Source organism: Danio rerio, chromosome 10, assembly GCF_052040795.2.
Source record: "Danio rerio strain M-AB ecotype USA chromosome 10, GRCz13ab, whole genome shotgun sequence".
NCBI classification, from domain to species: Eukaryota; Metazoa; Chordata; class Actinopteri; order Cypriniformes; family Danionidae; genus Danio; species Danio rerio.
This window is the reverse complement of record NC_141030.1, coordinates 49,410,778-49,424,396: the sequence shown is the minus strand read 5'-3', so window position 1 is coordinate 49,424,396 and position 13,619 is coordinate 49,410,778. Positions and strand designations below refer to the sequence as shown.

Here is a 13,619-nt window from a genome sequence, read left to right as displayed (position 1 = left end):
AAAACAAACATCTAAATGCAGATTTATACTTTCACCTGGCGCCGCACAACTCACAAAACAGATTAAGACTTTTATACTCGACACGTTCATTATTGAGATATATTTTTGACAGGGGGCGCTCCAAAACAACAGACAATAAAATCAGACGAGTAAAAAGATCATCATCATCATCACTGAAGATGTTTTTGAAGGCCTCTTTTTTGTTTTAACAAACTCATCCCTCAGAGTTTTCCCAAAGTTTTACAAAAGCTTTCCTCCTTTCCCATGACTGTTGCAGTTTCTAGCCAATAATTATTGGTCAATCTGGCAAGCAGAAGTGTAACTGTGATAGAAAATAGGTAAAGACTTGATTAGGTATTATAGCCTACTGTACTGTTCACTCTTCAAATAAATCCCACTATCAATCCCATTTTATCACTGAAATAAAGTGCACACGTGTCTGCTGTACAGTGTTGTGTGAAGTACAGTAAAGTGCTTCAGTTACTCTGTTGTGGTAATACTACAGTTGCTATGGTAAGTGTATAATAAACTCCCCAGTGCTTTAGTTTTTTACAATATATTGTATATTATTCTACAATTCACCACACTTTACTGTAGTAAAACTGCACTATTTCATTTATCAGTTCACTATTCTTAACACTACAGTATGCTGAAGCATCTCTGGAAAAGCACGAGAGGAGTGAGAGCAGATCATTCGCACGTGAGCAGCCAGTGTTTTGAGAGCTCGCGAGCAGTTTTGTCCATGAAGGAAACCGGTGCGTGAGCAGAGATTCGCTCTCTCGTATTACAGCGCTCCCGACTTATAAAACTGCGCTTGCAACATTTGTCAGTGAAATAACGGCACACTCAGCCAGCCGAAATCATGTCGCGCGCACTCAGAGCAAACTTCCGCAAACACAGCGATGACGTCACATTCACCGCGCACTGAGTTTAATATCAGAAAGCTGATTGGCTATTGCAAGCTGACTTTTTTGTAGTTGTAAAACCACAAATTACAATTGGACTAGTGAAATAAAGAACTACAACACCCCAAAAACCAAGCAACAACAATAACAAGAATTTAAATGAGCATTAGATGTAGCGGTACATCGACATCACAAAAATAAGACCTGTGCAGAAATATTTAAGACCCAGAACAGCGAATTTAACACTTTTTAAAGTCCTTAATTTCGATTTTTTAATTTAAGACTTTAACACTTTTTAAGACCCCGCGGGGACCCTGGTTTAATACAGAATCTGTGTGAGTGGTGTGTCTGAAGTCCGGGTTTTGTAGAAACACTATGCTGCATAATAAAGGACTCGCAGTGAATATACAGAGCATCCTGAGAGAACTGACAGCGCTTCACTCTCCACATGTGTATGATACAGCCTTATTACTAAACGCATTAAATTAATTGATTTCCTCAACAATCTACACACAATCCCCCATCATGACCATGTCAAGAAAGAGTTTTAGAAATTGTTGCAGATTTATTAAAAACAAAAAGCTGATAAATCAGGTGTACATCAGTGTTCACAGCCTTTGGGTGTAAAGCTCCAAGTTGAGCTCAGTCATTCTGTCTCCACTGGTCATTCTGGAGATGTTTCAGCAGCTTCATTGGAGTTCACCTGTGCTCAATTCAGCTGATGGACATGATCTGATCAGGCTACACCTGTCTATATAAGGACCCAGGGTTGACAGAGCATGTCAAAGCACAAACCAAGCATGAAGACAAAGGAATTGCCTGTAGAGCTCAGAGACAGGATTGTCTGGAGGCACAAAGCTGGGGAAGGTAACAGAAACATTTCTGCTGCTCTGAAAGCTCCACTGAGCACAGCGGCCTCCATCATCAGTCAGTGGAAGATGTTTAACCAGCAGGACTCTTCCTAGAGCTGGCCGGACATCTAAGCTGAGTGATCGGGGAGAAGGGCCTCAGTCAGGGAGGTGATCAATAACCCGATGGTCACTCTGTCTGAGCTCCAGCGTTCTTCTGTGGAGAGAGGAGAAGCTTACAGAAGGACAACCATCTGTGCAGCAATCCACCAATCAGGCATCTGTATGGCAGAGCAGGCAGACGGAAGACACTCCCCGCCTGGAGTTTACCATCTGAAGAACTCTCAGAGCATCAGAAACTAAACTCTCTGCTCTGATGAGACTCAAACTGAACTGTTTGGAGTGAACGCCAGGCGTTACGTGTGGAGAACAGCAGGCGGCGCTCATCAGCAGGCTAACAGCATCCCTACAGTGCAGCATGGTGGTGTTGGCATCATGCTGTGGGGATGTGTTTCAGCAGCAGGAACTGAAAGACTAGTCAGGATAGAGGGAAAGATGAATGCAGCGATGTACAGAGACATCCTGAATGAAGACCTGCACAAGAGTGCTCTCCACCTCAGACTGGGGCGACGCTTCATCTTCCAGCAGGACAATGACCCAAAGCACACCGCCAACATATCAATGCAGCGGCCCAGCCAGAGCCCAGACCTAAATCCTATTGAACATCTCTGGAGAGATCTGAAGATGGCTGTACACCGTCACTTCCCATCCAACCTGATAGAGCTTGAGAGGTGCTGCAAAGAGGAACGGGCAAACATCCCCAAAGACAGGTGAGCAGAGCCTCTGCATCATATTCAACAAGACTTGAGGCTGTAATCACTGACAAAGGAGCATCAACAGAGTCTAGAGCAAAGGCTGTGAACACTGATGAACATCTGATTCTTCAGCTTTTTATCTTTAATAAATCTGCAACAATTTCTAAAACTCTCTCCACATGGTCATGATGGGGGATTGTGTGTAGAATGTTGAGGAAATCAGTCAGTTTAACCCAGTGTGGAATAAGACTGTCACATACACACATGTGGAGAGTGAAGCGCTGTCAGTACTTTTTGCACTGTTGGTTTTCTGAATCATGAGTTTGTCCACTTACCCACAATCCTCTGACCGTCCTCCGTCCTCAAGCGCACGATCTGCATCTTGACGTTGGCTCCGCTGACGGACGCCAGAACTCCCTCCACTTTGGTCCAGACGCTGAGCACGGAGCCGCAGAGCACGAAATACGTTCTGCAGCGCAGGCCGATCTCACACTGCAGACCCACTGACGCCTTCTTACAGTTCCCTCGCCTGCACGCACACACACACGCACACACACACACACGCACACACACACGCACACACACACACACACACACACACACACAATCAAAACAATCATAACGGTTTCTTTATCATTCATTGTACAATAAATAAACAAATGAAAAGAGCAGCACTGATTAATAAATCAGATAACACAAGCACTTATAGCTGCAGGAACAGCAGTGAATGAAGTGTGCAGTACCAGTAAGCGTGTGAGCAGACGTCAGCAGAGCAGCTGTACTGATCCATCCAGTGCTGTTTGGCATCATCAGACAGAACCTGTCCACATCAGAGACAGAACATTAAAGCTGCGTGAGCCCGAAGTAGCCCAGACTTATCTCAGTATGCTAATGAACATCCAACTGAAACTGAATATTCAGTAGGGGGCGGAGCTTTCCTTTGCACATCATTCCCTCAGAGCAAACTGATGGTGAGAGGAGGAGCGGCTGAGTGAATTAACATGGATTAATGGTTCATTTAAAGAACAACTAAAACTAAATGAACATTTTAATTTCACACAGACTTTAAATCAGGGCTGGGCTGAACATTTTACAGTGCCAAATCTTCACAGAATATCCATATCTCCAGGAGACAGGAACCCGCTGTGTGTGTCTGAAGTGTTCAGTGATCGACTGCAGCTGGGGCAGGTGTGATGAGTGGACATTATAAGTGTGGTCATCATTATTATTACTCTTTACCTTCTTGCTCCTCTTCTTGATGTCGGTGTAGGTCTCCAGCTTGACCTGTTTCCCGATGTTGGGTCTGTAGACCATGAAGAGCCTCTTCCGCGGGTTTACCTCCTTCACCAGGATGGCGATCTTCTTATTATTGCGCACCTGAGGAGGAAACGCAGCACAGGTGATGCTCAGTGCGAGTGTGTGTGTGTCTGTATGCATGCATGTGCATTTGTGTCCTCACCTGCACGTAGAAGCCGTCATCAGGCCCGTTCTGATCAGCCCAGACATGTGTGGCTTCCTCCCATGACATCCCCCTCTCCACACTGACCTGAACACACACACAACATCAGTAACTAGACACAATAAATTGGCAACTAGACACACACACACACGATCAGCAACTACTCATGCACACATCTAACCTGATGACACACACACAAAACCTGTTGGCCAGCATGCACGCGCACACAAAAAAACCTGTTGGGGTTCACACACACCAAACTTAACGACACACATGCACACACCTGATGACACATCTGATGACATGCGCACACACAAAACCTGTTGGAGTGCGCACACACACACACACACACACACACACACACACAACCTGATGATATGCATGCACACACCAAACCAGACCACACAGATCAAACCTGTTGGCATGCACACACACACACACACCAACTCTGATGACACAAAGGCACACACACCAAAAAACCTGACCCCACACACACACGCACACACACACACACATACGTACAGTGTAGAGCTCCACGTGTCCTGATGTGGAATATCCAGGAGTCAGAAACTTCTTCACGTCCACCTTCTTCACCTTCTCATCTCCAGAGCCCAAATCTGCGCACACACACACACACACACACACACACACACACACACACACACACACACACACACACACACACACACACACACACACACACACACACACACACACACACACACACACAGAGGATTACACTAAATATACTAAACCATCATTAAACATGCGGGACACGCTGTGCGCACTGCTAAGCAGATCGATTTTAAAGAGTAAAAGCATCATTTGTGCTTCATAGATGTGGACTCTTATTGTGCAATCTCCAGTTCAAAAGCACTTGGGCTGTTTCTACTCATTCCAATGAAAGAGGTACTTTAAATAAATACCCGTTAAATTACACATATATATATATAAATAAGTAAAGAACACAATTGACAACGAGGATAAATTTATTTTTTAACATAAAAATTATGGATAATTTCAGATTCAGACCATTTATTTATATAATTATATTAGTATGTACACAGAGCTCAGCATAAATGAGCACACCTCTTCTGAAAATAAATATTTGTAGATGTTTCTCAGAGAATTTAGTGCATTTAAACAGATATATGCGCTAAAATAAGAGTCTGGTGACTGAACATCTTTAGGAATGGAAAGATCAGACATTCACAATCAAACCAGTCACTGCTAAATAAACACAAGCTGCAGGTTTTTCAGATTTATGGCAGTTCAGAGATTTTCTCTTTGTTGTTCATGTACATCTTGCATGTAATATTTGTTAATTTCACTAAAGAAAATGTTTAACTGTAAAAAGTCAAAGAGAAGGTCTGAAAGAGCCGATTCAGTGGAGTCAGAGTTCTGTTTCTAAACGCATCCTGAGGGTTAAAGTCTGTGTGTTTCAACAAAAGCGTCTGGTTTAAAAGAGCTGCTCACCTAAAATGCCCATGTCGTATCTGCCGCTCTTCTTGGCGTTCTGGATGACGGCGCTCAGCGTGTCGGAGAAATACTGAAACAGAGCGTTCTGCTGCTGCACCTCCATTCCCAGAATCCTGTTCAGGAACTTCCCGATGTTGTTGTAATCTTTGAAGAAGATGTGAAGACATTAAAGTCAGAATTAAACATGAATGCAGAAGCTGAGAGAGTAGCGGAGAGCGTCTGACCTTTGTCCAGCGAGAGAACTCCAGACCGGTCCTCCACGTTTATCAGCCCCACGCCGATCAAGCCATTGCGGATTTCTGTCAAACACACACATCAACACTAAGATACGTGTGGGTTTCCAGTCTCCTGTGATGAATACGAGAGCGCAGACTGTACCTTTAAAGAAATCTCCATCAAAGTCAGCAGGAGGAGACACCAGAGGAGAGTCCAGACTCACGATGGACTTCATGACGATCTCCAGAGCGTTTCTGCCATACTGCACAGAGGGAAACAGCAGATGGGTTTAACCGTGCGGCAGAACGCATTAAAACAAGATTACACTGTTCTCTAATGTCTAAATAGCAAGTGGCTTAGGTGAGTGCAAAAACTCTTCCTGAAAATTTGGCCCTAATATGTGACAGATGGATTTGACCATATTTGGTAGAGTCATGAATATTAATGAGCTTTAATCAGCTCATGCCACTGCCTCATGACACACCTCCATTTCTTATACAATTTATTGGCCCTAATATGCAATGGACGGCTTTATATTTGGAAGGGTCATGAATATTAATGAGCTCTGATCAGTTCATGTCAATGCCTGAGGTCACACACAGCTCCATTACTCACACAATCAATAGGGTATATGCTGAAGCATGCTTATAGGACTTTTAATTTGCCAGTACCTGAGCTAAGCTCTTCCGGTGAACTGTATGCCAATGCAAAACCGGCGCGTTTAAGGTGGCTGTGTGATATATCTGATGTAAAGTGGCTCTCAGATTGCACAAGAAGCACTGCATTAAAGTACATTTCCCCCGCCATGTGTTTATAATACCAGCATTTATTTTACCCCAGTATATTCAATGGAGCTTCCACGCTAGCCTGCTGATTCTGACAAGCGCGTGCAAGTAAACTGCTTTTTGTCTCGTTTTAGGCTTGAGCAGCTAAATTAAAAAGCCAGTCTGTTTAACTGATTGTATTTTAATGACATTACAACATCAATGCTGTAAAAGGAACCGTATAAAATGATAAAAAACCTCACAATAACAGCTCACCAGAAGTTTCAGCATGGAAACAACACTAGCTCGGCATATACCCCATTGGCCCTAATATGCGCTGGATGGCTTTGACCATATTTGGAAGGGTCATGAATATTAATGAGCTCTCACACTCTCTCTCACAAGATGCAGGGCTGCCTGATTATGAGGGAAAATCATAATCACAATTATACTGTTTATAACGGTTACCAGAAAGAAATGGAGACATTTCCCTCCTGTAAATAATGTATTACACCTACACATTTCAAAACTCACGAGATTTCATCATGCTGAATGAGACGAAGCAAAAAACTAACTAACAGAGAGTTCACACAATGATGAAGAGGAAAAACAACAGAATAAAGACATACAACTGAACCAGACTGTGCTGCAGGCGTCTGCACTGACAATTACAGTAGATGTGTTCCTTAATAACTCTACAGCAGTCATCAGTGCGTGCGCAAGTGTGTGTGTGTGTGTGTGTGTGTGTGTGTGTGTACTCCAGACTCACTTTATTGTCGAAGTTAAAGCGGCTGAGGTCTCTGGTCTCGGTGGCTCTTCTGTCTCCATGTGTTAAAGCGCCCTGTTTGACCCACACAAGCATGATTAGACACACACAGTTCAATCTGGCCTAGCTATCGGTGTGTGTGTGTGTGTGTGTGTGTGTGTGTGTGTGTGTGTGTGCTGCGGACGCACCAGACTCTCCAGGCGTTTGGCCACTATAGAGGCGAATCTCTGCTCTCCAGCCAGCTCTGAGATCAGGAACACATACTCTGGTGCTGTGACCTGGTTAGATCTGTGTGTTCGACCTGTGTGGGGACAAATACAGCGTGAGTAGACTGAAAACACACACTTAACACTTCCATACAGCTCTACACTAATACACTCACTGTGATCAATGTCTAATCAATTGCATTGATTAAAATAATATGCAATTGAAATAAACTGTGCACGCTAGACTGCACTTACTGATGAAAACCCTCACACACACACACACACACACACACACACACACACACACCTGCAATATGCAAGAAATGTCCGTTTATGATATGCATGACTGAAGAAACTGCACAGCATTGATAATAACACACGTGATTCTAACACTGTTTTCTTCTAAATAATACACTGATAATAGTCTGACCGAACTGCTGAATGGCTCTGTCTGCGCTCCAGGGCAGCTCCAGGGTCATGTGGACCCTCCGCCGCTGGTTCTTCACCCTGCGGTCAGCCTGCAGAGAGATCCCAGAGCTGGCGGCTTCAGAGATGATGGCGATGTTCTGCAGAGCAAACACAGGGCATCAGACTCAGATCATCACAGCACAGAGCGGATGAAGAACAGAAGAACAGCTCACCTTATCTCCATCCATGAACCTCTGCTTCTCCGTCAGGTTCAGGATCTCCACAGGAACGTCCAGCTCTGAGCGAGACTCATAGGAGATGCTGCCGTCATCATTGCTGACCACCCGGCCTTTACGACCAGTCATCTGTGCACACACACACGCAAACACACACAGAAATGGAAATAGTTTTAAATATAGAAATTTCCGAAAAAAGGTCCGAGCCCAGACTGAAAAACCATAGTGTGATCTGAACCGTGGGATTTGTCATGCATTAATCCACTAACACTACCCTCACACACACACACACACACACCTCGGCCACGTTGTCTGGTCCCCCGAGCTCGTCGATGAGCTGGTCCAGTGTGTTAGGAGGCAGATCCTCAGCCAGCAGCTCCAGCTTCTCCAGCAGATCTCTCTTCATCCGCTGAGCGTCCTCCACCGCGTCCTGACTCGTCACACAGCTGCTCTCCTCCGGGTCACTCTTAGCTGAAACACACACGCCGCAGCGTTAGCACTGATGCTGATCAGACAAACTCCAGTCTCAGGGTGAGCATGGGCTCAATCCGCTCTCGTATGCCTCTTTCACACCACACACGCAAGCAGAGCGTGAGCAGCGCGTGTTTCTCCAGCGTCCACATTAACAGATTAAAGCTTTCATACCACATGCAGGAGCGGCGCGTCAGTGCAGAGCGTGAGCAGAGCTGTAGCAGCAGTGCTGTGAGCATTTCAGTGCTGGGGCTATTTTTGCCACTGCTCGCGCTCAATTAAAGTGACCATGCAATGATGACCAAAACACAGAATGACAGTAAATAGTAGCCATTATGCCCAATAAATACATCAATAATATCCACTCATATTAATATAGTCAATATAACAAACTTAAATAATAAAAAATGCAACATATTTATTTTGGCCTGAACTACAAAACTAAATTCAAAACTATTTTAGCATCAGTTTTGCTTAAGTTGCACACTAGTTTGATCATGTATGAATATCATTATAATACTGTTATATACACCAGAAGTTTACAAGCACACCAAAAAAAAGCAACATAACCATTTTAGAAAAAATGTCTGGTAAAACCTACTAAAGGTTCACTATTTTAGGTCTGTCAGGATTACCTAAATGATTTACATTTGCTAAATGCCAGAATAATTAGAGAATTTATTAATTTCTAGACAGTCAGAAGTTTTCACACATTTCCTTTGTATGTTTTAGCTTTGCTTTTAAACTGTTTAACTTTAGTCAGATGTTTTGGGTCTCCTTCCACAAGCTTCTCACAATAGTTTGCAGGAGTTTTGGTCCATTCCTCCTGACAGAATTGCTGTAACTGAGTCAGATTTGTAGGCTGTCTTGCTCGCACAAGCTTTTTCAGCTCTGCCCACACATTCTCTATAGGGTTGAGATCAGGGCTTTGTGATGGCCACTCCAAAACTTTCACTCTGCTGTCCTTATAGCACATGTGAACTCATTTGGCAGTGTGTTTAGGGTCATGGTCTGATTGGAAGAGCCATTTGTGGCCGAGTTGTAATCTCCTGGCTGATGTGTTGAGATGTTGCTTCAGTATTCCTCCATAATGTTCTGTCTTCATGATGCTATCTATGCTGTGAAGTGGACCAGTCCCTCCTGCAGCAGAACAGCCCCACAACATGATGCTGCCGCCCCCATACTGCACAGTTGGGATGGTGTTCTAGGCTTGTGCGCTTTCCTCTTTGTCCTCCAGATGTAACGCTGCTCATTCAATCAGTTCAATCTTAGCTCCATCAGAGCACAGCACATGTCTCCACACATCAGTCTTTCCCCAGTGTCATTCAGCTAATGGTAATCTGGCTTTGTTGTTGATTCTGGCTTGTTGATTTTCTCATGTTGTCACACAGGGAAGCAGTGTGTTTGAGCTTTTCCTTCAATACTATTCTACAGTTGTGCCTCACATTAACTCAAATGTTGTCAATTAGCCAATCAGAAATCTCCAAAACCCTGACATCATCATCTGAGCTTTACAGAGGCAGAATAATCTTATTGTGTAAACTTGACTTTCAAGAAGAGTTAGAACAATTTCTCAAAACAAATCTCTCTCATTATTCTGCTATTAAACAGAACAGAAACACATGCGATCATCCTCACTTACTTAAAGAGGAAAAGTTCAGTCAAGTTAACATCTGACTTTGTTTTAAAAAATGGTTATATGCCTTTTTATACAGTGTATGTAAACTTCTGCTTTCTACTGCATATATTATTATAATTATAGGCCTACATCATGTCGACAATCAAAAACAAAATGACATATCACAGGTGATTGTCTTCTAAGTGCTCCTGAAATAACACTTCTCATAGAGCTGAAGAGCTCTTCAGGATCTAAATAATTCGTCATCTTGGAGTTATGAGATTCTCTCTGCATTCTGAAGGATTTTGAGATATTGAGCTTTAAAATTGTTGCATTCCATATAGCAAACAGAACGTGTGTAATGTGTTTTTTTCAATAAAGAGTCTTAAAATGTAAACAACTTATAAAAAAAACATCTCATAATGTAAACAAGTTGTCATTTAATAACAAAATGTCAATAACTCAATTTAGACAAATGCCAGATGGAATGTTATAATTCTAAGGTGACGAATTAGTAAAAATAAAGACCCAAGCTAATGAAAGGAGGAAGTTGCCACAGGCCTTGGTGCAGATGAGAACAGACATGTATTTATTTATACACTATATGAACTATAATATATTGCCCCTAACATATTAATGTGTGTGTAGTGATGTCTGCACTGTGATCTTCAGTGTCTACTGTATCTGCACACAGATATATTACTGTAAATCCTCCAGCAGAGGGTATTCCTGTAGGAGAGACACTGCTGTATGCGGAGCTCTGCACGTCACTCACCGACAGCAAGCGTGGGGTTTGCGGGTTTGATGGGAGCTGTAAATGTAGGTCTGGTTGTCCCGAGCCCGGAGGCCAGTAAGGCACTTTGAATGGAGTCTGGATCAATGCTCTTTTTCTTCTTCTTGTTCCTCTTGTCTTTGCTCTTTTTGGAGTCTTTCCTGATGAGCCACGGATCTGAGGGACAAATAATAGATAATCTCTCTCATTACACTGGAAATAAAGAGCACCTATTATGAAGAAATCACCTTTACAAGGGGTTTAACCCCAGTCAGCAGTGTGTGAATATCTCCATGCTCTGATGATCAACATGAGTGAATCGTGTTTATTATAATCAGACTTGATGCAGAAACACTTTGATTGACATTCTCCCTATGTACGTGTCATCAGAGGGGGAAAGCCCCGCCCACTAGTGTCCATCTCTCCATCTCATTAGCATAAACAGCAGGCCTGAGTGAGAAGCAGCCGTCTGTCCATTAGCCATTAGAGTGTTTGAGCTGCTGAAGATAATGTCAGCATAGACTAAGAGGATTATAGATGTGGAGTTCTAGATGAAGCGCACACACCTGACTAGCACACACACCACACACACTGCTGCTTTAACACCATCACTCCGACCTGTCAGTTTATTCTCATCAGTATAGTGATCCTGCTTGGTGTAAACAGGCCTTTAGGTAGCCCATAAAGCCTCACCGTCCTCCTCATCCTCGCTGGAGTCGTCTTTGAAGGGGTTAAAGTCGTCTTCGTCCCCAGAACTGATGGATTTAAAGCTGTCGTCACTTTCTGCGTCTCTGTCCGAGTCCTCTGAGCTGCTGTCGTCTGAGCTGCTGCCCGACAGACCGCCTGATTTACGAGCTTTCTTCACATGCTTCTTACTTTCAGGACCTGCAAACCAGAGCAAAAGTAACCTTCAGTTTCAGTATGAGCAAGACATGAGCTTCATCTCTGATCACAGCTTCAGGGCAGAAACCACAGCTACATATAAACATGTGAGTGTTGGAGCACCAGAGAAACCTCATATCACAATACAAGTCCTGCAGTATCCTGATAATGACGTACAGTGGTGAGCATCTCACAGATCTCTCTCTTACTGGATTACAGGATGCTCTACAGTAATATACATGTGCAGATAGAGTAGACGAGTCAGAACCGAAGACTAAACTGATCAGCTCAAAACACTGAAGATCACCGTCCAGACATTACTACACACTAACTAATAAGTTGGGGAAATATTAAAGACATCATTTCTAATGCTATTTCATGCGTCTAGTATGTATCTAGATTTAAAAATATTTAGATATTTGGATGACTTGCCTAATTACCCAAACTTTACCCTGATTACCCTAGTGAAGCCTTTACATGTCACTGTAAGCTGAACACTAGTGTCTTGAAGAATATCTAGTCTAATATTATGTGCTGTCATCATGGAGAAGAGGAAACACATCAGCTATTAGAGATGAGTTATTAACACTGTTATGAGCAGAAATGTGTTGGACGAAATTAACTCCATTAAACAAAAATATGAAAGATTAAAATTTAACAAGAGGCCAAATAACTCCAATACTTTGACTGTATGTCACTATATTGCAGAGCTCTAATGTGAGCTGAAGTACCTTTCCTCTTCTTGCCCTTCTGCTCGGTCTTGTTTTCCGCAGGTGAAGGTGTTTTTTTGGCACTCAGGTCGATGCCTAAGAGACTGAAGAGTTTCTGTCTGTCTGGAGCTGGAAAATGCTTCTCCACTAGAGACTGCAGCACACCCCTACAAACACACACACACACACACACACACAGACACACACACACACAGACAGACACAAATTATCTTTACACTAAGGAAAACCTGCTGTAAATATATATATTTTCAATAGCAGCATTAATAAAAACACAGCAGACGCTTTCCTGATGTAAACTAAATCCACTATTAAAGGTTTCTGCAGGTTTCACCAAGTTAAATTTAAGACTGTTTAAGACATTTTAAGACCATTATGAACAAAATTTAAGATTTACACAAGGATAAATGCTAAGCATTTTTCCCCCCAATATCCCAGTTAGAAATGAGTTTCACTTGGCCTATCAAAAACTAAAATTAAATACATTTATTAATACAATAAAAATAAATTTGTTTGAATATATATATATATATATATATATATATATATATATATATATATATATATATATATATATATATATAAATAATTTTCAAATATATCCCTATAACCCTTACCAATTGAACAAAAGCATAGCTGTCAATTACTTCAGTCTACAATATTAATAATAAAAAATGTAGGTCAGGTCAGGTCAGTATCCTCAGCAGTAAATAAATGGAAAACTTTTGAACAAATGTTACTGTAGGAAAGTAATTTAATGCTATTTTTAAATAAAAAGTTAAGTTTTATTGAGATGGATTGTTGGCGATTGTATGGGTTTTAATGGCCAGATTGTGTAGCTATGCATAAATAAAGGAAAATTGAGACCAGTTAAAAAAGATTTAGGACCTACAACACAACAATTCAGTACAATTCAGACTCTCTTTGCGCGATAATTTTTTTGCTATTAATCTATTCTTTTCTCCGCAAGCTATGATGACGTTCACCTTGATATTTTAGTGTGGATGTATAAATGACCAGTGAGCCGTCTCACAAATCAGTGCTCT

The 13,619-nt window shown here is 42.3% G+C and overlaps 1 protein-coding gene across 14 annotated transcripts in view; it reads right to left on the bottom strand.

Moving 5' to 3' along the window:
• The window catches only part of sbno1 (strawberry notch homolog 1 (Drosophila)), a 31,636-nt gene that overhangs the window by 975 nt on the left and 17,042 nt on the right, over positions 1-13,619 (bottom strand). For 13 of the 14 annotated variants that reach the window (XM_087268708.1, NM_001199916.3, XM_087268709.1 and 10 more), the window contains 16 exon segments: positions 12,577-12,722; positions 11,657-11,848; positions 10,967-11,140; positions 8,401-8,573; positions 8,100-8,231; positions 7,889-8,024; positions 7,441-7,553; positions 7,256-7,327; positions 5,885-5,984; positions 5,731-5,805; positions 5,504-5,650; positions 4,550-4,644; positions 4,028-4,114; positions 3,808-3,945; positions 3,312-3,388; positions 2,904-3,097 (listed from right to left, as the gene is read on the bottom strand). In XM_087268708.1, the coding sequence (XP_087124834.1) occupies positions 2,904-3,097; positions 3,312-3,388; positions 3,808-3,945; positions 4,028-4,114; positions 4,550-4,644; positions 5,504-5,650; positions 5,731-5,805; positions 5,885-5,984; positions 7,256-7,327; positions 7,441-7,553; positions 7,889-8,024; positions 8,100-8,231; positions 8,401-8,573; positions 10,967-11,140; positions 11,657-11,848; positions 12,577-12,722 (2,051 nt within the window). 14 annotated transcript variants of the gene reach the window in all.